At 38.6% G+C, this 24,221-nt stretch overlaps 1 protein-coding gene across 9 annotated transcripts in view; it reads left to right on the forward strand.

Moving 5' to 3' along the window:
* NRG3 (neuregulin 3) overlaps positions 1-24,221 on the forward strand; it is a 1,045,529-nt gene that overhangs the window by 1,013,579 nt on the left and 7,729 nt on the right. For 3 of the 9 annotated variants that reach the window (XM_045083561.1, XM_045083562.1, XM_045083565.1), the window contains exons 7-8: positions 15,032-15,165; positions 19,555-19,728. In XM_045083561.1, coding sequence (XP_044939496.1) covers positions 15,032-15,165; positions 19,555-19,728 — 308 coding nt within the window. The remainder of the gene's footprint in view (positions 1-15,031; positions 15,166-19,554; positions 19,729-24,221) is intronic. The other 6 variants (XM_045083563.1, XM_045083566.1, XM_045083568.1 and 3 more) reach the window with 2 other exon arrangements.

Genomic DNA, 24,221 nt, shown 5'->3' on the forward strand with positions numbered 1-24,221 from the left:
AACTCATTTGGGAGATAGTGTACTTGTCCACAGAGTGGCCACTTCACAGTGTCCTCATCCTTCCCTCCTTGGGGACATTCCTGTTCTTTCCTATTGTTTACTATTAAAGGAATATGAAAATAAACTCCTCACTCATATGTTTCCCCATGCCTCGTTTGATTGGGGTGATTAGAATTAGAATAGCAAGAAATTACAAAATCTAAGGGTTCCAACACTTGAAAGATTTGGGAGCACAGTAGATTTTCTTTTCTTTTTCTTTCCCTCTCCTCCACTCTCTGGCTCACCCATACCCACACTTTGTATGTTAGCCAGGGCAGTGGAGGGTAGCCTCAACTGGACCATTTCCACAGGGCCCAAGATAAGATGTGGGAAAGTGGTTTTTTATATTTCTCCCATTTTGGGTAAAGAGAATATATATAAAACATTTTTTTTTTTCCCCTCTGAGTTGGGGTGTGGGCAGCTAAGACAATGCATTTCAAGGAATCATCAGTTTTAGGTTTGGCTGGGAGTTCAGGCAGAGAATAGATAGGAAAGGAAGGCTTGTAAGGAACCTCAAGAAGGGGAGTGACGTGCATTGGGGAGACACAAGCATGCTGGCCATAGCATTCTACACTTTGCCTGCTTGGGCCCAAGGGACTGACCTGAGCAGTCCCTTTAACCAGACTGGATTGGAATAAATAAGTTGCTTTCCCAGAGGCACATATCAATTTCAGTGCTAGAAAGCAGCGTGGGTGACTACCAGCTTTGTTATACCTTTGTCAACATTTCTTTTGCTAATTTAATAGGAGAACATAATACTCTTTTTTAATTTACATTGAACTATTTGTGCGGTAAAATCTCAGTCCATATTATTTTGAGTCGAGTCTTCCATCTGGTGAGCTTTGTCCCTGCTGACACTCAGCTTCTGTTTTTGTTATAAGGACCAAATAACAATTGGACTGTAGTTCTTAGTGTTGTGTATTATGGGAGAAAATAGTAAGGGAGAATATATATCAGTAATACATTGGAAAGGAATAGAAACTTTTTTTTAAAGATTTTATTTGTTTATTTGACAGAGAGAGCCAAAGTAGACAGAAAGGCAGGCAGAGGGGGAGGAGGAAGCAGGCTCCCCACTGAGCAGAGAGTCTGATGTGGGACTCGATCCCAGGACCCTGAGACCATGACCTGAGCCGAAGGCAGAGGCTTTAATCCACTGAGCCACCCAGGCACCTCAGGAACAGAAACTTTTAAAAGCGTTTGTTCTCCCATATTACGCTGAAGATATGCAAGGATGATATAGATGACATCTGTGCTGCTGGAAGCCTGGTAGCCCTGGTCTCAGGGCAAGCAGCAATCTGCTGTGTGGTTCAAATTTTCTCCGTGAATATTGGAGCAAATGTATTGAAGAGAATTCAGTAAAGCAGTTTTTCTTCATAGGTCTACATTTTTTTCCTTCAACATCAATGTTAAAAACTAACAATAATGAATGAAGTCATGATCATCGTAATAGCAAATACCATAGACTGAATACATACACGGAATCATGCTAAATGATATAAATACATCACCTCATTTTGTCCTAACAACGACGACTTAATTTATACCCACTATGTGCAGAAGAGGGAAATGGGACTCAAGACTTGAGAAAGCTTCTCTCTGATAGCAGAAAGCCAAACTCACATCTTTATATCGCAGTGCTTCAACAGGGGGCACTGTTGCCCCAGAGAACTTTTGGCAAAGTCTGGAGAGACTTCAGATGTTCTAACTGGAGAGGCATCCATGAGCAGAGGAGGGCAGAAGTGATGGTACCTATTCCACAATGTACAGGCTAGCCCTCCCCTGCAACAGAAAATTATCCTTCCCAAATGTCCAGAGTAGTGAGGAAATCCAGAGTCCAAGCTCAAGTTGCATAGTGTGTCCATTAGGAAACTCTGAATGCCCAGCCTAGGAGTTCTATCATCATTTCTACTACACAGAAGGTGATGGGTTATCCACTTACAGCCTGATCCTTGGGAGGGAAAATTTCCTATCAGGCAAATCTGTCTTGATTTTATCTTCAAGCCCAGGTTAGCTACTTGAAATTCTTTGCAAACTGCAGTGTTTAACAAATGAATTGTCTGCGTCTGGCATTCCCTTAAGTCCATTAAACATTCATGGGGAAGGGTTTCACTTTACAGTCATTTAACAAGATGTGAAACACCTAGTCCAGCGAAGCAACATGATACCCTGGAAATACTTGACTGGGAGGCAGCAGAACTAGACCTTGCATTGCTGTGGAAGCATCTAGTGCTTTGCCGTCATTTACAGATGACCCGTTTGTGAGTCAGATGAATCGACCTCATTTACTGTGTCCCAGGTGAGAGAGAGAGCTGGAGCGAGCATTATAACCTCTGGACTGAATGACACTTCTCAGCCTGATTCAGGGATCAGAAAGAGAAGGTGTTAAAAGAGAGATGATCCCTTTTCTCTTAAAATCGAAAGAAATTACACCTAAGTGAGAAGTAAAGGAATAAAATTTTTCCAAGAACCCTCTCAGGAAAGGTAGGTTTATGGGAGTTAACGTTCAATGAGGAAGAACTGAAAGATAATATTTGCATGCATTAGGAGAGTCCGCAGAATTTAATGCCTAATACAACCTTGATAACTGGTAGAAAGAGGCATCCATTTATTCTGTAATACTAACTGAACACTTCTCTATGCTGGGCACTGTAAGAAGATCTGACAAAGTACAAACAGAAGAGATGGAGCCTGACCTTGGGGCGCTCACAGGCTCACGGTGGAAACAAGTATGGAAGCATATACAGCACTTGTTCTTTAATGTAGATACGTGAAGTCACAGAGCTATCTGGGAATGGAAAAGGACATCTAGGATGCTCTGGGGGATTACCAATCCTGCCCAAAGTCAGTAACAGACGAGCTGAGTCTTGGGAATGGGGTCGAAGTTCGCCAGATAGTTGTAAGGGGGTTGGTCAGAAGAGGTAATTTCTTTATAGCATGAATCAGTGTTAACTTTGAATAGTTCTAGCTTAAAACTTGACATCTTGTTTTATATATATCAAGTTCTAACTTACTGATTCACTATAGATTCATAGATTCATCTATTCGAATAGATACTAAATATTTGGTAAGGACCAGACACAGCAATAAGGACCAGGGATATACTGATGAACCAACATGACAGTGTCCTTACTTTCAAGGAGCTTACTGATTGCTGTAGGTGAGAGAGATTAATCCAATGACCCCACAAATGAATTTGCCAAGGCCTCCGGTCAATAGTGAACAGCACTGTTAGAGCTTATAGAAGGCAGGTCTGGAAGCTGACCTGACAATATAAGAAGAGCAAAGAATTCTCTCCGAAGAGGGAATGATGGCATGTGCTCAGTCGCCCTGGCTGAAAGGGGCACATGGGTGAGGTGAGAACATGGGTCATAGGGGCTGGGAGTGAGGAGGAGAGCTCGCTATAGCCTGTGCGTAGAAAGGGTTTATTGCTTCCAGGGAAATGGGCTGATGTTTGACTGCAAATGGCATAGCTCTTCCTGTGTGGAATGTGGTACAGAATTTCTTAACAGCAGCAGTGGTCAAATTGTGTTTCATTACTTGCATCAGAAATCATGCTTTAAAATATGCCATAACCTAAAAAAATAAAAAAATAAAAAATAATAATTAAAAAAATAAAAATAAAATAAAATATGCCATAACCACTTATTTTCACCACACTCTGGGCTCCTAAGTCAGACATCCAGTAAAGAACATTTTGACACAGACACAGAGGAGCTGGGAGCAATGCAGAGAAAGAGACATTTAAAACCCTTTAAAAGTATCCTTCTTCCTGCCTTTATTGCCTGGGTTTCCAGACCAGGTGATTATCAGCTCTGCCATCATTGCTTTCCAACACAGACATGCTTTCATTTAACCTTCTGACTCCTGCTGCGTGCATCGGGCATACCTGGAAACAGCATCAGCGCTCTACTTCCAACGTGAGCCTGCTTCATTTGACAGGTCTTTTGATTTCGGTGCACCATCAACAATGTATTAGGAGCAAGGCAAGTGATGGTGCAAACAACAGTGGAGGTCCTCAGCACCCAGGAGCCCCCCCACCAGGCAGGCTTTCGGGAAAGCCAGTTGTGATGAGGGCTTCCCCAAGAGATAATGGTACTGACCAGGGCCTCTGTGGGTGTTAAATAGGAAATCAGCTCTACTCATGTTGAAAGGACCAGTGAATGGCCCAGGACATCTCCTTAGTAAGTATTAAAGTGACATTTTGTACATTATACTAAATGAGGTTTTAACAAAACGTACATACACAAAAAGTCAAGATCTGTATGAGTACAAGCAAAGAAAATGGAGTCAACTACCATAATTTGTAGTAGTGTACAAAAATGTTTATGGAAAGGGCCAGACGGGCAGCTTTCCTGGAGATATTATCTCATGGATAAAATCGTGCAGACCGTCACTCCTCCCAGGGATGGAAGTGTATACATTTTGGAAGGAACCATAAAAAATGTTTTCAGCAGGGGCGCCTGCGTGGCTCAGCGCATTAAAGCCTCTGCCTTTGGCTGGGGTCATGATCTCAGGGTCCTGGGATCGAGCCCCACATCAGGCTCTCTGCTCAGCAAGGAGCCTGCTTCCTCCTCTCTCTCTCTGCCTACTTGTGATCTTTAAAAAAAAAAAAAATGTTTTCAGCTTAGAGCATAAACATGTACAAAGGCTATAATCGTGGTCAGTTAAGCTACTTTTAAGGAGCTTTGCTGTGGACTGTTTGCTGAATGGATTCTATACCTTGAGGCCTACAGCTGAAAAAAAGAGACTGAATTCTATCGTTAGTCTCTAAATTCCTCTGGTCCTCCTCCTCCTCCTTCTTTTTCTGCTTCTTTTTTTTGGATTTGTATCTTTTTTCTTTTTTTTTTTTTTAATTAGACTATTTTTTTAAGGCAGTTTTAGATTTATAGAAAAGTTGCAAAACTAGTATGATGAATTCCCATATGCACTCAGTTTTTCCTAATACCGTCGTATATTAACATCGTACATTTGTTAAAATTTATGAACCCATAGTGATGTCTTGTAACTAACTCACATCGAGAGTTAATCCAAGGGTCCTCAGTTTCTACCTAATTGCTTCTTTTCCAGCATTCCCTCCAGGATACCACATTACATTTGGTTCTCGTATGTCCTCTTGGCTGTGACAGATTTTCAGATTTTCCTTGTTTTAGTGGCTCTGACAGTTTTTAGGAGTAGTGCTCAAGTATCATGTAGAATGTTCCTCTGCTGGAATTAGTCTGATGATTTTCTCATGATTAGGCTGGGGTAATGGGGTTTGGGGAGAAAGAGAATGAAAAGAATCATATCAATATGATTTAGCATTATTGATGATTACTTTGTCACCTGAGGTAGTAATTGTTAGGTGTCTCCACTGTGACTTTACTTTTCCCTTCCTTTCTATAGAGTTCTTTTGAAAGGAAGTGCCTCTGTATAACCCACACTTAAGTAGTAGGGAGTTATGCTCTCCCTTTGTAAAGGCAGAGTATCTACGAAGTGATTTGGAATGTAACCGCAAAGAGTTTATCTCTTGTTCCTCATTTATTTATTAATTCCATCATTTAAGAGTATGAATTCATGGATACTTATTTTATACTTCAAGTTACAGTTCAATAAATACTTTCTTCTTATTTTATAGCAACCTCTTTCAGCTATGGCCATTGGTAGCTCTTTTAGTCCCTGTGTCACTTTGACATACTTCGTTAGTTCAGGATAGGCTTTCTGGAGGTTTTTACTGAGTATCTCGTTGCTTCTAAGCCCTCTCAGCAGATAGATCAAAGATATATCTATCAGCCAAATAGTGTTTATGTGCAGTACTTTTGCCTTTAGTCCACAGATTCCACTCATTTCCAAAGTTACTTAGGACAGCATGGCCTTGTTCCCTACCTCCCACTAGTGGCCTTTCATATATTTATATTAGAGTCAGTTTCTTTTAGCAGAATTTGTATTCCTTCCCACAATCTCCACATCTCCAAAATGATACTTATTTTATCAATAGGTAGGTTTCTTTAATAGATATAGGGTGATTATGTTTACCTAGTTCCTCCCGCATGAACTTTGATGACATGTGTCTTTCAAGAAACTGATCCATTTCAGCTAATATATCATATTTGAGGGCATACAGTTATTCAGTGTTCCTTTATTAATCATTTTCTGTCCATGCGAGTAGTAGTGATGGCCTCTTTCACTTCTGTTATCGATAATCTCTTCTTCTTCTTCTTTTTTTTTTTTTTTAAATTCTGGATTAGCCTGACCATAGATTTATCAATGTTATTGATTATTTCAAATCATCAGCTTTGCTTGTGTTGATTTTCTTTATTCTTTTCCTGTTTTCAATTTTATTAATTCTCTAAAGTTTATTATTTCTCTCAGTTTTAAATTATTCTTTTTTCTAGTTTCCTAAGGTAGAAATTTACATCATCGATTTTAGGTATTTCTTCTTTTCAAATATAAGAATTTAATGTTATTAATTGATCTCTAATCATTGCTTTGATTACGTAATGCAATTTTGTATTTAATTTTCTCACCATAGCACATACCCTAACATACAGCACCCAGCTAGCCTATCCCTCCCACCCCCGCCCCTCCCGCAAACCTCATTGTTTTCCTGCAGTTAAGAGTCTCTTATGGTTTGTCTCCCTCTCTGGTTTCGTCTTGTTTCATTTTTCCCTCCCTTCCCATATGATCCTCTGTCCTGTTTCTCAAATTCCTCATATCAGTGAGATTTTATGATAATTGTCTTTGTCTGATTGACTTATTTCACTTAGCATAATGCCCTCTAGTTCCATCCATGTCATTGCAATTGGCAAGATTTTGGGTTTTTGATGGCTGCATAGTATTCCATTGTGTGTGTGTGTGTGTGTGTGTGTGTGTGTACATATATATATATATCTCACATCTTTTTTATCAATTCATCTGTTGATGGACATCTAGGCTCTTTCCATAGTTTGGCTATTGTGGACATTGGTGCTATAAACATTCGGGTACACATGCCCCTTCGGATCACTCCATTTTTATCTTTAGGGTAAATACCCAGTAATGCAATTTCTGGGTCATAGGAAGCTCTATTTTCAACTTTTTGAGGAATCTCCATACCGTTTTCCAGAGTGGCTGAACCAGCCAGCATTCCCACCAGCAGTATAGGAGAATTCCCCTATTTCTGCATCCTCACAACACTGTCATTTCCTGGCTGGTTAATGTTAGCTATTCCTGACTGGTGTGAGGTGATATCTCACAGTGGTGTTTTTTTTTTTTTTTTAAGATTTTATTTATTTATTTGACAGAGAGAGATCACAAGTAGGCAGAGAGGCAGGCAGAGAGAGAGAGAGAGGAGGAAGCAGGCTCCCTGCTGAGCAGAGAGCCCGATGCGGGACTCAATGCCAGGACCCTGAGATCATGACCTGAGCCGAAGGCAGTGGCTTAACCCACTGAGCCACCCAGGTGCCCTCTCACAGTGGTTTTTGATTTGTATTTCCCTGATGCTGAGTGATGTGGAGCACTTTTTCCTGTGTCTGTTGGCCATTTGGATGTCTTCTTTGCAGAAATGTCTGTTCAGGTACTCTGCCCATGTCTTGATTGGCTTATTTGTTTTTTGGCTATTGAGTTTGATAAGTTCTTTATAGATTTTGGATACTAGCCCTTTATCTGATATGTCATTTGCAAATATCTTCTCCCATTCTGTTGGCTCTCTTTTGGTTTTGTTGACTGCTTCCTTTGCTGTGCAAAAGCTTTTGATCTTGATGAAGTCCCAGTAGTTCATTTTTGCTCTTGCTTCACTTGTCTATGGCTATCTTTCTAGGAAAAAGTTGCTGTGGCTGAGGTCAAAGAGGTTGCTGCCTATGTTCTTCTCAAGGATTTTGATGGCTTCCTGTCTCACATTGACGTCTTTCATCCATTTTGAGTCTATTTTTGTGTGTGGTGTAAGGAAATGGTCCATTTCATTCTTCTGCATGTGCCTGTCCAATTTTCCCAACACCATTTGTTGAAGAGACTTTTTCCATTGGATGATCTTTTCTGCTTTGTCAAAAATTAGTTGACCACAGAGCTGGGCTCTCTATTCTGTTCCATTGATCTATGTGTCTGTTTTTGTGCCAATACTATATTGTCTTGATGATGACAGATTTGTAATGGAGCTTGAAGTCTGGAATTGTGATGCCACCAACTTTGGTTTTCTTTTTCAACATTTCTCTGGCTATTTGGGGTCTTTCCTGGTTCCATATAAATTTTAGGATTATTTGTTCCATTTCTTTAAAGAAAGTTGATGGTATTTTGATAAGGATTGCATTAAATGTATAGATTGCTATAGGTAACATAGACATTTTCACAATATTTGTTCTACCAATCCATGAGCATGGAACATTTTTCCATTTCTTGGTAAAGTTTTCCTCAATTTCTTTCATGTGTACTCTGTGGTTTTCTGAGTACAGATTCTGTGCCTCTTTCATTGGATTTATTCCTAGGTATCTAATGGTCTGGGGTGCAATTATAAATAAGATCAATTCCTTAATTTCTCTTTCTTCTGTCTTGCTGTTGGTGTATAGAAATGCAACTGGTTTCTGTGCAATGATTTTATATCCTGACATTTTACTGGATTTCTGTATGAGTTCCAACAGTTTTGGAGGGCAGTCTTTTGGGTTTCCCACATAAAGTATCATATCATCTGCAAAAAATGAAGAGTGACTTCTTCTTCACTGATTCGGATGCCTTTTATTTCTTTTTGTGCTAGGACTTCTAGTACTAGGTTGAATAACAGCGGTGATAGAGGACAGCCCTGCTGTGTTCTGGACCTTAGGGGAAAAGCTCTCTGTTTTTCCCCACTGAGAATGATATTTGCTCTAGGTTTTTCATAGATGCCTTTGATAATATTGAGGTGTAGGTATCCCCTATCCCTACCCACTGTGAAGAGTTTTGATCAAGAAACGGTGCTGTATGTTGTCAAATGATTTTCCAGCATCTATTGAGAGTATCATATGGTTCTTGTTCTTTTATTAATGTATTGTATCTCATTGATTGACTTGTGGATGTTGAACCAAACTTGCAGCCCAGGAATAAATCCCACTTGGTCCTGGTGAATAATCCCTTTAATGTAATGTTGGATCCTATTAGCTAGTATTTTGGTGAGAATTTTTGCATCTGTGTTCATCAAGGATATTAGTCTGCAATTCTCCTTTTTCATGGGGTCTTTGTCTGGTTTGGGGATCAAGGTAATGCTGGCCTCATAAAATGAGTTTGGAAGTTTTCCTTTCATTTCCATCTTTGGAATCGTTTCAGGAGAACAGGTATTAATTCTTCTTTAAATGTTTGGTAGAATTCTCTTGGGAAGCCGTCTGGGCCTGAGCACTTCTTTGTTGGGCAATTTTTGATGACTACTTCAATCTCCTTAGTGGTTATGGGTGTGTTCAAGTTTTCTATTTCTTCCTGGTTCAGTTTTGGTAGTTTACCTTTAGGTAAACTATTCTCTAGGAATGCATCCATTTCTTCCAGATTGTCTAATTTGCTGGTGTATATTTGTTCACAATACGTTCTTCTAATTGTTTGTATTTCTTTGGTGTTGGTTGTAACCACTCCTCTTTCATTCATGATTTTATTAAGTTTGGGTCCTTTCTCTTTTCTTTTGAATAAGCCTGGCCAGGGGCTTATCAATCTTATTAATTCTTTCAAAGAAGCAGCTCCTAGTTTCTTTGATCTGTTATACTATTCTTTTGGTTTCTATTTCATTGATTTCTGCTCTGGTCTTTATTATTTCTCTTCTGCTGGGTTTAAGTTTTATTTGCTTTTCTTTCTCAGCTCCTTTAGTTGGAGGGTTAGTTTGTGTATTTGAGAACTTTCTTGAGAAAGGCTTGTTTCACTATATACTTTACTCTCAAGACCCCCTTTGCTGTATCCCAAAGATTTTGAATGGTTGTGTTTTCATTTTCATTTGTTTCCAGGAATTTTTTAAATTCTTCTTTAATTTTCCAGTTGACCCATTGATTCTTTAGTAAGATACTTTTTAGCCTCCCTATATTTGATTTCTTTCAAACTTTTCTCTTGTGGTTGAGTTCTAGCTTCAGAGCATTGTGGTCTGAAAGTATGCAGGGAATGATCCCAGTCTTTTGGTACCAGCTGAGACCTGATTTGTGACCCAGTATGTGATCTACTCTGGAGAATGTTCCATGTGCACTAGAGAAGAATGTGTATTCTGTTGTTTTGGGATGGAATGTTCTGAATATATCTGATACATCCATTTGGTCCAGTGTGCCATTGAAAGCCTTTATTTCCTTGTTGATCTTTTGCTTAGATGATCTATTTCAGTGAGGGGGGTGTTAAAGTCCCCTATTATTACTGTATTATTGTCTATGTGTTCCTTTTGTTATTAATTGGCTTATATAATTGGCTGCTCCCATTAGGGGCATAGATATTTTAAATGGTTAGATCTTACTGTTGGACAGAACCTTTAAATATTATATAGTGTCCTTCCTCATATAGTCTTTGGCTTAAAATGCAATTTATTTGATACAAGGATTGTCATCCCAGCTTTTTCTGATGTCCATTAGCATGGTAAGATATTTTCCACCCCCTTTTAATCTGGAGGTATCTTTGGGTCTGAAATGAGTTTCTTGTAGATAGCATATCAATAGGTCTTGTTTTTTTTGTTTGTTTGTTTTTGTTTTGTTTTGTTTTTATCCATTCTGATACCCTATGCCCTTTGATTAGGGCATTTAGCCCATTTACATTCAGGGTAACTACCGAAAGATATGAATTCCATGCCATTGTATTGACTGTAAGGTAACAGTTACTATATATTTTCTCTGTTCCTTTCTGGTCTGTTACTTTTAGGCTCTCTCTTTGCTTACAGGACTCCTTTCAATATGTCCTTCAGGACTGTTCTGGTATTTGCAAATTCTTTTAGTTTTTGTTTGTCCTGGAAGCTTTTTCTGTCTCCTTCTATTTTCAGTAGGAGCCTAGCTGGTTATAGTATTCTTGGCTGCATATTTTTCTTGTTTGGTGCTCTGAATATATCATGCCACTCCTCTCTGGCCTGTCAGGTCTCTGTGGATAGATCTGCCACCAATCTAATATTTCTACTATTGTATGTTACAAACCTCTTGTCCTGAGCTGCTTTCAGGATTTTCTCTTTGTCACTGAGACTTGTAAGTTTTTCTATTAGATGATGGGGTGTTGACCTCATTTTTTTTTTTTTTTTAATTTTGAGGTGGGTTATCTGTGCCTCCTGAATTTTGATACTTGCTCACCTCACCAAATTAGGGAAGTTCTCTATTATAATTTGATCCAGTATACCTTGTGCCCCTCTTCTGGGATCCCGATTCTAATATTGTTTTGTCTTATGTTATCACTTATTCTCTTGAATTCTCCCCTCGTTGTCCAGTAGTTGTTTATCTCTCTTTTTCTCAGCTTCTTTATTCTCCATCATTTCATGTTCTTTATCACTAATTCTCTCTTCTGGTTCATTTATCCTTGCAGTAAGAGCCTCCATTTTTTATTGTATCTCATTAATAGCTTTTTTAATTTCAATTGTCTGGAGAAATAAAATCCCTTTCTGGAGAAATAAAGGAACTAAAATTTTGTGTTTATTTTAAATTCTATGTCTATCATCCCAACTTTTCTGTGGTATCTGAGTCAGGTTTGGTTCTTACTTTATGTCTCTCTCTCTCTCTCTCTCTATATATATATATATATAAAATATAGAGATATATATACTAGAATGCCTTATAATTTTTTAAAAGGTAGAGATATACATTGTGTAATCCTAAAGTAAACAGATGTTTAGTGTAGATTTTATGTTAATCTGGTTAGCAATGGGTTTAATTCAATATTTGCTGTGACTATAGATGCCAAAGGCTTTAAAATCTACTAGTGTCTTTTGTTTGTCTGTTTTTTTTCTCAGTCAATCCTGGATAGGAATACAGCAACTTAAACCTGAATCTCGTGTTAAATGCTGGCACTGAAATGAAAATGATTCTTATAAAGTTTGTGAGAGAGAGGCAAAATCCAAAATAAGACAATTTGAAAATAAATTTGTGTTAATTGACCAAAACAATAGAATTGAAAGCAACTGTATAACAACAATGAAAACATTTTGAAAGAAAAGATTTAGAACATAGTATCTATTATAGACACTACGAATAGCCAGAAAAAATACAGAGGTTGATTTTACCCAAAATTTTTATCCAGGATTTTGAACAAAATCTTAGCTTTCAGGATCAAAACTCTCATTTGAAGCAAAGTTTATATGCACCTCATATGTTGATTGCAGCATTATTTACAATAACCAAATTATCGAAGCAGCCTAAGCATCCATTGATAGATGAGTGGATAAAGAAGATATGGGAGATAGATAGATATGGAGATAGATAGAAATATAGATACTTACATATACAGGATTATTATTCAGTCATAAGACAGAATTAACTCTTACCATTTGCAACAGCATGGATGGAGCTAGAGAGCATAATGCTAAATGAAATAAGTCACAGCAAGACAAGTACCATAAAATTTCACTCAAATGTGGCATTTAAGAAATAAAACAAATGAACAAAGAAAAAAAAAAGAGAGAGATAAACCAAACAACAGACTCTTAACTATAGAGAACAAACAGATGGTTACTAATGAGGAACTATGTAAGGGAATAGGTGAAATGATGATGATGATGGGGATTAAGAGCACAATATCTTGATGCATGGAACAGTTAGATCATTATATTGCACATCTGAAACTAATATAACACTATTTTAACTACACTAGAATTAAAATAAAAGTAAAAAGTGATTGGTATCCCCCCCCCACCAAAAGCACAGATTCTGAACTAATGGCCCCAACACATAATTAGGCTATTTGACATACATTACTTAAAAAAAAATGGCTTATTGACTTTTAATGATTCAGTGATTTCTCTAGAAATTATAGAAAAACCTAGCAGATGTTGTTCCCATAGACCTCTCTGTAGGAGCACATGCTTACCTCCTCCCATTTGCCACAGACGTCTCCAGATCATCTCATTTGTTCCTGTAGCTGAGCATTCCAGGCATCCAAGTTTGTCTTCTGAAACAATTTATTAGATTAAAAAACAAACAAATCCCTAGTTGGTCTATTAATAGAATCTGAAGTTCAGATTGAAAGTTAGAATGTTGATTATATTCCAGTTACATGTTTATTCAATGCACTTTTCCCATGGATGGGTTGTAGTAATTAACTTTAATTCATCAATAAAAAAGCACACATGAAGGTATTTACATCATTTTTTGGATCTTTGTAGTTTTGGGTTATTAAAAATAGCCACTTTTTCTAAATCATCTCCTTATCTTCTTTTTCTTTTTCTGTGTCAATTTACTCCATTTTGCAAAAAGTCTGACCTGCTTCTTTGAGTCCATTTTGTAGACTTGAGATTGTGTTTGAAGACATGGTTATGACTGCCCCATGTGGTTTATTTTGGAAATACTTAAGAAGATAAGAGTAGAGATTGCTACCTTAAGGTGTTACATAACCTTGACATTTTGCCTAATCTCAATAGCCTGTAACCATTGATACACTTTTCCGCAAAGAGAACATCCAGTTAATTGTTTTTTCTTTTAATCTACATCCTGTGGGGTTGCATGGGAAACACACAACACAAGTGCACACACAGAAATGTGTAGGTACATGTACATACAAAATTTATATATATGTGTGTATATGCATACATAAAGCTAAATATATGTTTATACACATATACACACTTGCAATATATGTATATCTGTTTACTTCATTTTCCTTATTTATGCAATATTATACATACTTCTTTTCAATATTTGTGTAGTTTTTATTTGTGGATATTTCTATTTATTTTTATCTTCTGTTTTGTTATTAAAAATTGTATCACTGATACATTCTAGTGATGACATTATTTTGAATTTTTACAATCATATTGATGATGGTAAGTCCTAGAAGTAACATTCTGGATCAAAGAGTGTGTATATTTAACATTTTGGAACTTACTGGCCATTTATACCTCAACATATTAGTACTAACTCTAATTTTCTTATATCTGTAACTTTACTAGAGCTTCTTGAAACTTAATTTTCTCTATTCTGATTTTTATTCCTTCACAATGAATGCAGTTGTATACCTTTTCATATGTATATTGCACATCTGTCTTCATTGTTCTGTAAAATTCATGTTCATACATTAGTATGAATATCAATATTTCAAAATTTTCTCTGGCTTGGTTAGCATTCTAAAATTGTCATTTCTCAGGGTAGTTTTTAATCCGGAGTTTCTGGAAGAGAAACCTGCTAGCACTTGCTGCTGTTCAAGAGTTGTGTGTCCCGGGAAGATTAAAGTGGACAATGTGCTGCCTGGTTGAGATGCCATGCATAGATATTTCCCTTGGGGCAAAGTTTTTCTTAATGTGTCATCTCTATAGACCTTTCCAAAAGGCCCCTGAGCCTTATAAGATACCACAGTCAAAGATGAAACCGAGACTTAGTAGGTATAAAGAGTGAAATGCCCACAAATTTCTCTTATTAAGTCCAGTAATTACTTGGCAAAGGCTGAAGGAGGTAATGATGGAGACCTGAGAGCAGGTACTCTGAATCAATATCCTTATAATTCTGAGAATGTTCAAAGGTTCATTCAGTCACTATTTATTGAACCCCTGCTATTTGTAATCCAACTACTAATTAATTTTTTGTGTGTATAAAATGTATATCGAATAAAAAATACTTGTGTTTTTGCCTGTCAGGCACAGTGTGCCATGGGTGTAGATTGAAATGAGAAGACATTCTTAAAATTCTAAAGTGAAGAATGCTCGTGGATGGACCTTATCTGAGCAGAGAGTGTGGGGGGAGGATGGAGACCATACTCACTGTGTGAGAAATGGGATGCCAATGATGTCTCTATCATTCTCCTGATCAGGGGACCATTGGACAAAATACTGGCAAGTTCAGTTCAGTAACTTCTGATATCTAGCTGCAGTAGTATAGGCCCGCCTCTCATAACTCATTCTCCAGCTCAACTCTGTGCATGTGGTTTTCCACAGTATTCAAAGGCGGAAAGGCATCCTGTGACTGCATTGGAGAAAATGATGGAGTCAAGTTTTGCCAGCCCTCAGTCATTCCCAGAGGTCCCTTCTCCTGACAGAGGAAGCCAGTCTGTCAAACACCACAGGTACAGGTAGCTACACATGGTGGGATGGGCACATTCATACTGTGTCTAATGTTGGACAACACATGCCAATAAATGGCAACTTGATTCAGGAGAAATGATTGGTTTTGCTTCCCATGTATTTCTCTAAGGAGTGGATACTCAAGCAGCTCACAGCAAGTAAACCAAAGCTAACAGCAGGCAGCCATGCCCTTGTAAGAAGCCGGAGGAACTATTAACAACACCCATCAAAGCTGCAGACACAGACCAGTGAATGAAACAATTGCATTCTGAAAAACCATTAAAAACATGATTTTTCCTAGCCTGCCTTATCACTGTCTGCAAATTTAATGACTAATTCTTCCCTAGGCAGCTGATCTGACATGCTCCAGGTCTTCCAACATGGTTCTAACACAAAGAAAACTGTTCAGGGGGAGGAAGCTTCGCAGGTCTTCTCCTTGGGTTTATAAGATCTGTTTTGAATAGGGTGGCACTCTTTTCCAAGCTGCCCATAGAAATTGGTTCTTTGGGGGAGAGAGCCAAAAATTAAGGTTATCTTATAAATGTTCTAACATTCTGAGGCCAAGCAGGTTTTTTAGCATCTTCTAATCACATGCTGCGTTTCATATACAAAAATCTGAAACTCCGAAAATGCAGTCTTTTTTCTAAACCAAGTGCCAAAGTTTGGGACTGATGCTCTGTTTATGTGCATCTGAATGGAATATCCTCAGTCTTTGTGGACGTTGTGCATTGATTTAGCTTCCCTTTCTTAGTGAGACGTACCATATTATAAAATTAAATACGTGAATATAAATATAAATAAATATATGTATATGAAAGGATTAAAATTTCAAAAAAGGAGAAGGTACAAAATAATAGTTGTCACTTATGTGGCGAGCATCGTAGAATCATTATATTGCATCTCTGAAACGAATATAACATTGTATATAAACAGCCAGTTGTCCCCAACAATGACAGATAAGTATTGTTGGTTTTCATATACCTAGGCAATGTTTTGAAAACCTTCCTTGACTCTCAATGAGTCCCCTAAAAAAGGATTTTCTTAATGCTGACCACATTTACTGGGAGGTTTTCAGTATCTCTGTATACGAATCCTCATTATGGGTTGGGGATTTTTTTTCCCACATTCTACATGAGTAGAGACTGAGATACCAAAGGTTTGATAAGTTGTTTTTTTTTTTTTTTTTTAATGGTTTAAATTTTTTCAAGTTGGAATTGAAATACACTTGGCTGTTGGATTACTGCTTTAGTGATTAACTGCCAGTTTGGGGTTATATCATTTGAGGCATTTATAGATATTTCCTTGTTAAAAAAGCATTTGAGTTCACTGGATCTAATGGAAATTCTTTAATTAGGGAAATAAGTCCAAAATTACCAGCCTTTTATAAGATGGATATTTTCTCCAAAACAGCATTTTCTCCTGCTGATTATAATACATGTTGAAGTGGTGTCCCATCCAGTCGAGTAAAATAATTATATATAATATTACTCTAGGACTATATTATACCATCAATGTTTTAAAGTTAAAATAAAAAAGAATGACAATTTCTAATGTTTTTGAGCTGCAAATACCTACCCTATTCCTTGTCTATTGAGATACCCCCCTCTTAGATTTGGCTTCTCCTATGTTCCTGGGAACCACTTACAAATTAAATAAGAACATTTTTCAGAGATCTTCCCTTTTGTTTGGTTCAATGACACTGCAGTATTTGTTGGCATACATTGTGTCCTGATAGATAGGCAAGAGTTGATTTATAAAGTGCTTTTAGAACTTTGGAAATTATAGTTTAATATATCATGGCTTTTGTTTTGTAAAACATGCAGTAGACTTAAGCGTTTTCATGATTGATAACCCTGGTTACTGATTTATATATCCTGCAAACTGCTCCATAACTTCCCGAATGCCATGGGGTTAGAAGGCTTGAATAGCTGATTGATCAGTAGGTGTAGAAGTGTTTTTGCAGATGGGTCACTAGTTCATACTGGAAGACTCTGTTGTTGTGACAGTTTGGCTAGCTATGAATAATTAATTTCCTTTTTTTGCACTGCAAACATGACTTACTTGGGTAACTCATTACAACAAAGCTATTAATTCAAAGCCATTATTTCTCATGTTTAGTTCAAAGGGAAAACAATCCTCTTGCTTTTTAAAGAAAAAATCTATTATGTTATGTCATACTTATTACATTTTAGCAATATAACTCTCTTAGAGACAGCACATATGGGAGGTTTTTAGAATGAAATTAAGACCAGGGTTTTCAGTGATTACCATGAGCCTTCAAGTTGTCAGGTGTGGAGGAGGAGTCAGGGGAACTCATTGCACTGAGCCCCTATTCCCGGTCAGGCTCCATGCATACTCTCTCTCTCTTTTAGCCCTAAAGTAGTCCTATGAAGATACTGAAGCATGATCTGAATACCTTCCTTTGGCACCTCTCCTCCCCATATTAAGTTTTTACTTTTCTCTGCCTTGCCATGTACACTGAAAGAGCGGCAGGCTCTCTTGTCTGCTGTCAATTCAAAGCACAGGCAGGAGATGGAAGGATGGGGGGAGACCGAAGTCCTGGACTTTCTGTGCCCTCCTCCCTGCTTGCCTCAGCTCTATCCCTCGTCCCACTTCCGGGGGCCACACTGCCTGCCAGGTGGTCCTTTCCTTACAACTCCCCTTCTCTCTCCATTCTCATAATCTCCCCCACCCCTGTCCCTTCAGTTGCAAGGATAGGAAAAGTTTCCCCTTGTTACTTGCCTGGACATACAGTAGTACCCCATGTTGGCTTTCTTCCCCTTCTCAAACAATGAAGACACCTTTGTAAATAGTAAAATCTCCAAAGTGACCCACATTAGAGTATCATCTCTCTTGTTCAGGGCTCTGGTAGAAATACTTACCCCAGTATCATGCTGTGAGTAATGTACAGACCTGAGATGCATCCCCAGATGCAGCTACTTCTAGCACCAAAGCCTGAGTACCCCACAGACTCCATAAAAGCTCCTGGATAATACAGGTAGAAGCTAGAGGGATGGGGGAAAAAAAAAAAAAAAAAAAACAGCTATGAGAACTCTTTATACTTGTGGCCTTGGTGACCCACCTAGAGGCCCATATTGCCAACATACAAGAAATATTATGATAAAGAATGAAGGTATACTATGCTGCAAGGTAGGACATACTGTTTGAAGAAGGTAAAATCTGATCATTCACTTTGCCAAAACCAGGAAAGTGTCTACTCAAATGTCAGGTTCTCAAACTCTGATCTTAAATAATATTTGAGGTTTTGTTTTGTTTTGCTTTATTTTTCATTGTAACTACTAAGTAGAAATAACACTAGTGTTGCCACGAGGGAAAGTTCCAGAAGTCCAGATAATATAGTGACATGGGTTAAATTACTTTGGGAGACTGGTCCTTTTAGAACTTGGTAAGTTTGCTGAAATTTTGAAAATGGTTTCCATCCTTCTCTATATGGCTTTATTGGTATTTTTAGGGTAAAATGAAGCTATAGCAAAAGATTCTAACTTCACTTGTTATCTGAACACCGCAGAACAAGTCTGACCACATAAACTGGCATCGCATGGACTGTCTACATAGGAACAGAGTTCTTACCAGTCCTCATGGCTGCAGGGTACATTCAGTGAGGTGGAGATGGAAATGGACATGGAATGGGTAACAAGTCAAATCAGCAACTGATTTTTATAAAAAGCCCAGCTCTTTTGGTTAGCATGATCTATGTAGGAATCTCAATCTCACCTAAGATACATCCCACGTATGCCTTTTGCCTGTGATGGCATCTAAACACATAAGGTTATTTGGGTATTTGGATGTATGAGTCAAGGAAAACATATAATCAGATGTTTATTAAAAGCAAATTCAAAAGAAAACAATTTCGTTTCTCAAGATTGATGAAAATTTGAGGTCGTGAACTGGGAATTTAGCACATATGTTAGGGAGAGAATGCCAACTCAAAGGAGGCTTATTTATTCTACAACTAACACGGTGAACTTTTCCCCGTGAATCCCTTCAGAGTTCCTGTGTTTGGTTTTTGTCAGTATCTAGTAACAAAGCCATTTTTATTTTTATTAGATAGCCACTATATCCTGGATAATGAGGGTAGCTGAGAATCAGGAGCTTGAGAATTCCTTAAGCCCACCTCTTATCTTTGGCTGGAAAGCTGAGATTGTTTTGGTCCACTGTGCTGCAAACTAGAAAGCCAGAAATGTGAGAACTTCACTTTGTTCCTGCAAGGGTTAATGGATTCAACAACTTCTGGTCTCCTCCTAGCTAGCAGTCATGGTTGGAGAGCCTAATCTAGAACTGTGAGTGTCTGGAGTGAAGAGCAGCATTTGAGAAGTTTGAGCAGCCATATATAAGGTTCTTGCTAGGATCAATCTGTTCGTTTCCTTTCCTCCCAGCAGGAATCTCTCCTCTTGCTGCAGCCCAGGGCAAAGGAGTGGTATGCTCCATAGGAATGCCTTCAGGAGAACACCCCCCTCACCCAGAAGTAGGCTGGGCGGCATCGTGGGACCAGCATATCAGCAACTTGAGGACTCAAGGATCCCAGACCAGGATACGATACCTTGTCAAGGGTAGGTCTTAAAAACAATGGAATTTAGGGAGGGTGTCATGAATGCTCAAACTTTACATTGAGTTATTATGTTCCTTAGGGTTTTCTTCATTGATTTTTGTCATTAATAGTCTATTTATGCTCACTTCGATCTTTGTTCCACAAAAGATAAACTAAAAAGAATAGGTACAATGAAAATAGATATTAGGGAAATGTGAGACAGAAAAATAAAACTAGGGAGCAAGCTCAGTGTATAGTTATCTAGGCAGTATATTATATAGTTGCTAAAATAACTGGGGATGCATCTTTGATTTAAAAGAAAAAGAGAGATTTCTTAGGAGGACTAATGTGTTCCTTCATTCTTAAGTTTGAAAAACAATTACTCAATTCTCTAATCAATATTGTGGGCACTACCCTCAACAGTAACCTGTAATGTATTTATATGTAGTGTCTACTTCTGTCCAGAGTGTTCTTGAAACTGTCTCCGTCAATGTAGACAGCATATTGTCAAAGTACAATTTGCTGAACTCAGATGTCTAGGTTCATTTGTGGTATAGGTGTGGAAAGATGGGCTTTGCACACCAGGGCTGCAAAAGGTGCCCTTTCTTAGGAGTGGATGCAGACCCTCACAGGGCTCACGGCATGGTGAGTAGAATAGGATGAATTTTAGCCCCAGTTTACCTAATTGGCATAAATCGCCCAAACATGGTAGCCCTTCCTTAAACTGACTGGAGTTTAAATCGCATCTTTGAAAAAAATTTTATCTTATGAACTTAAGTTTTCTCATGTACAGATTGGGCAAAATAATACCAGCTTCCTCAGGGTTTTTGGGCAGATTTTTAAAAATTACATGTATAAAAGGGCTTGTACCTGACGCATAGTAAGCAGAGTAGGTCTGGCACTTATTGTCAAGGAACTATTAGAGAGCTATTAATTTCAAGAGCAATGCAATCAGGGTTTATTCCAGAAATATCAGGAATCAGCTCCCTTAGTCAAGCCAGGTTCTTGTTGAATTTGGTTTTTATCACTTTGGGTAAGGCAGGCCCGGCTTTTATTCTGCTTTGGCCTGGATGGATCTTTCCAGACTGTATCAAACTGAGAGCCAAAGCAGGTAGGAGACATACATCACAGAGCCTTACCTTTTCCTTTTGTTTCTGGCAAGACATGCATATAGCCACGCCCTGACAAAACCCAGCAACAGATTTCTTCAGAAAGACATTTGTAATTTTGAAGCAATCCCAAATGAACTGTGTATACCTTCGGGATAGACCTAGGGTGACAGTTTGCAAATTCAACATAAGAGCCAAGTTGTCCAAAACGTATAATGCAAGTCAAGAAGCTGTTTGCATTTCTCTTTGCCTTAGATCTAGAAAAGGGGCTTCCACTTAGCCCCTAATTATAATTAATCTTGTTTCATCATGACTTTTCTTCTTAAATCACTAAGCTCAGATAGTGATTCTTAAATCACTAATAATGTCTGTTACTTGGGAACACATATATGGGGTGAAGGGAAATCAAGTTCAGAGATTTTGTAGATGGTTAGAGAACCAGCCCGTACTGTCTTTCTTTTCACTGGGCGCCGATATGGGCTATCATCCCATATGTCCCAGGTATAAGGATGCTCGGAGCCCTTGCCAGGCATATAGGCTTGAACCTTACATAAACAAATATTCAGAGGCTCAGAGATTTCCATGAATGTTCAGGCACTGTTTTGTCTTTTACCTCCTGGGAGACTTACACTTATTGTCTGCATAGTGGTAGTTTTGTTTTGGTTCAATCATCATTGGGTTTGGAATATTCTCTCCAGCTGGCTGGCCACGTGTATTTTCCTGTGTGTGATATGCACCCGATGTTGATAAATGGTGACTCTAAGTCACTGTGTGCTCAGCACAATGAATCTCAAGGAGCAATCTCATTCTCAGTTCTTGAAAACAGCTATTTTCCACTCCTGGGGGACTGACCGTCTCTCCGGACTGGAAATGGGATTGGTAATAGAATTTCACAGCTAAAGGCCCTCTTCAAATCTGGCCCTAACCCGGAGGGGGAGTGAATGAATTTACAAGAGCTATCAGCCATCTGCTGCTTGTTTATCTGGGGTGTGGGCGCGCTCTGCTAGTTAGGCTCCTGGTGTATATGGCTTCTTTCCTTGGCACTTACGGTAGCCCAGCTTGAACCCGGCACATATCTTAGAGAGCTCTTGATGAAGGAATGAGATGGAGAGGAGATTCTTCAGGAGCTTTTTCCCCTGACTGAGGGACCTGGGACAACCATGGCAATGGCTCACAGAGCTCTGAACTAGGTTTTGTCAGGCAAATCAAACTTATGTATTCATATGCTAGCCAGAAAGAAATGGAATCACAGAACTAGATGGCTACCTTCAAAGCAGAAGGGATCCAAACGTACTGAATACCCATCTCATTTATCTAGCAACTGTACAGGTGTAAGTGATCCTTTAGGAATTTATAAAATGAACACACTAAGGATGGCAGAGTTGAAATGGCTAACTTGAGGTGGCATATGCCATGTAAAAGGACTGAGATTGAATACTGGCCTTTCTGACTAAACGAACCACTAAATCAGGAAAGAAATATGAAGAAAATCACATTCATGGATGATGATATGTAAGGGAAACAGCTAAGTGTATGGCTTCGGAGGGGAAAATGGCTCTCTTCAATTTAGTCAGTTGATTTCAATGCCACAAATACCAGGAACGGAGGCTTGGAGGCCTGTGCAGAGACACAAACTCCTTGGCTGGACCCCTGAATGCCTGGGAACCAAATCAAGTGACTAACTTGGAATTTCTCCTCTTTAGAAGGATGCTTTGACTCCCCTAGTGACAAATGAGACACACTTGCACTTTCTTTGGTGAGGGATCAGGGGAAGGGCAGTTCAAACTGGTATTTTGTAGTCAAGGCATGACAGCGTATGGATCAAGCTTGTGGAAGAGTTAGTGGCTCTTGAGGAACACAGAACTCTGAAGTGTCTTCTAATCTAGAGCCATATTAGAAATTTAGCTCCCGCTTGAACTTCTAGAGAATAGTATATAGCTTCTATTCGAATACCAGTGCTGGCTGGGACCCTCGTAGCAACTCTGAGAAGGAAGAGAGGACTCTGGCTGAATACTGGAGAGGCATGACTCCAGTCAGTCACCAGAGGAGTCCCCCTAGATCAGTATTCCCATGTTTTAATTAATGAAAACATGTAAGTGGGGCTGCCATTTGTCCAAGCCAGCAGAACTTGTAATGGCCTTGGGACTTAATGCCATTAAGTGACAGAAAACAAAAATTACATTTTCGGAGAGTTCTAATTGTTCAAAGTCCTCTCCACGTGATGGACGTTCTAGATTTCAGTTACTGCCAGCCACGTGTCCCATACCTGCCTTGCAAGGTGACTCCTAAGCTAAGTGGCATTCCTCTTTCTCACCCAACTCCATCAATATGAAGACTTCCCCAAGTTTGGTTTGAATTACCTTTGATTACTACATTGTCGTGCCAATGTGGTCAGGAGGCTGCAATTTACTAAGTCCTCTGAGAGATTTATGCTTTTACCCAACAGTTTTACAAGGCATGTTTAGATGCTGTTCTAAGAATTTGTACCTGTCATCATCACATTTCAACCTGTTAGATTCTACCCACTGATACACCCAGAAGATATCTATGTGGAATACAGTTTTATCCCAATTATATTTCTTGGCTCTGTGCCATTGGTGAATGTGATAAGCAAACATCCTCTATCCTCATGCTTATTAGCGATGCTAGCAGGATGACATCTGTCCCCTTTTTTCTTGTTGAAATTAAGTCAGTGATCAGAAACTATAGGGTCAGATTTTCAACCAGATTAACACTTAAGTGAAAGGCATATGATTGCCCAGGGAATTTCCCTTTACATGACCATACAATTAGAATATAATTGTAAAAAATATTATACATCTCTAAAAAGGTATTCTATTGCACCTTGGGATGCCCACTCATTTATGGCTTTAATAAGAAGAGTTACAATCAGACAATTCGGGATTAACTTGTTCCTCTGCTGTCTACCAAAGGTATAATTTGATATATAATTTGATGACTTTTCTTCTTAAATCACTAAGCTCAGATAGTGAGTGCCCCTTAATCTAGCTTATTTACCCATTGCATGGTAATAATAATAAATAAGCCACAGGTTTCTAAAAAATTAAATGACGTAATTAGACTTGAGCATGCTTTTAAAAAACATTTTGCAAATGTCAGCTGTTATTATGTTTGAAATGGACATTAACTGGGATATAAAGGGAGCATTTACCTTGAAAATTCGTTCCTGTATTCATGCATCCCCTTGATCAGGATTTATTGATTGCCAACTCTGTACTAGGCACAGTAAGAGAGAATGGAGCTACAGAGACACCTCCACTGGATCCTCGTCTTTTCTCCCCGTGTGGTGGAAAGACAGACCCCTAAATTGCTCTGATTGCATCCTCGCTATAAAGACTTCTATTTAGTATGCAAGACACTTCCCTGCAATTATTCTTTCCATTTA

The sequence above is a fragment of the Mustela putorius genome, unplaced genomic scaffold (assembly GCF_011764305.1).
Source record: "Mustela putorius furo isolate JIRA1106 unplaced genomic scaffold, ASM1176430v1.1 tig00000698_pilon_pilon_pilon, whole genome shotgun sequence".
Taxonomy (NCBI): domain Eukaryota; kingdom Metazoa; phylum Chordata; class Mammalia; order Carnivora; family Mustelidae; genus Mustela; species Mustela putorius.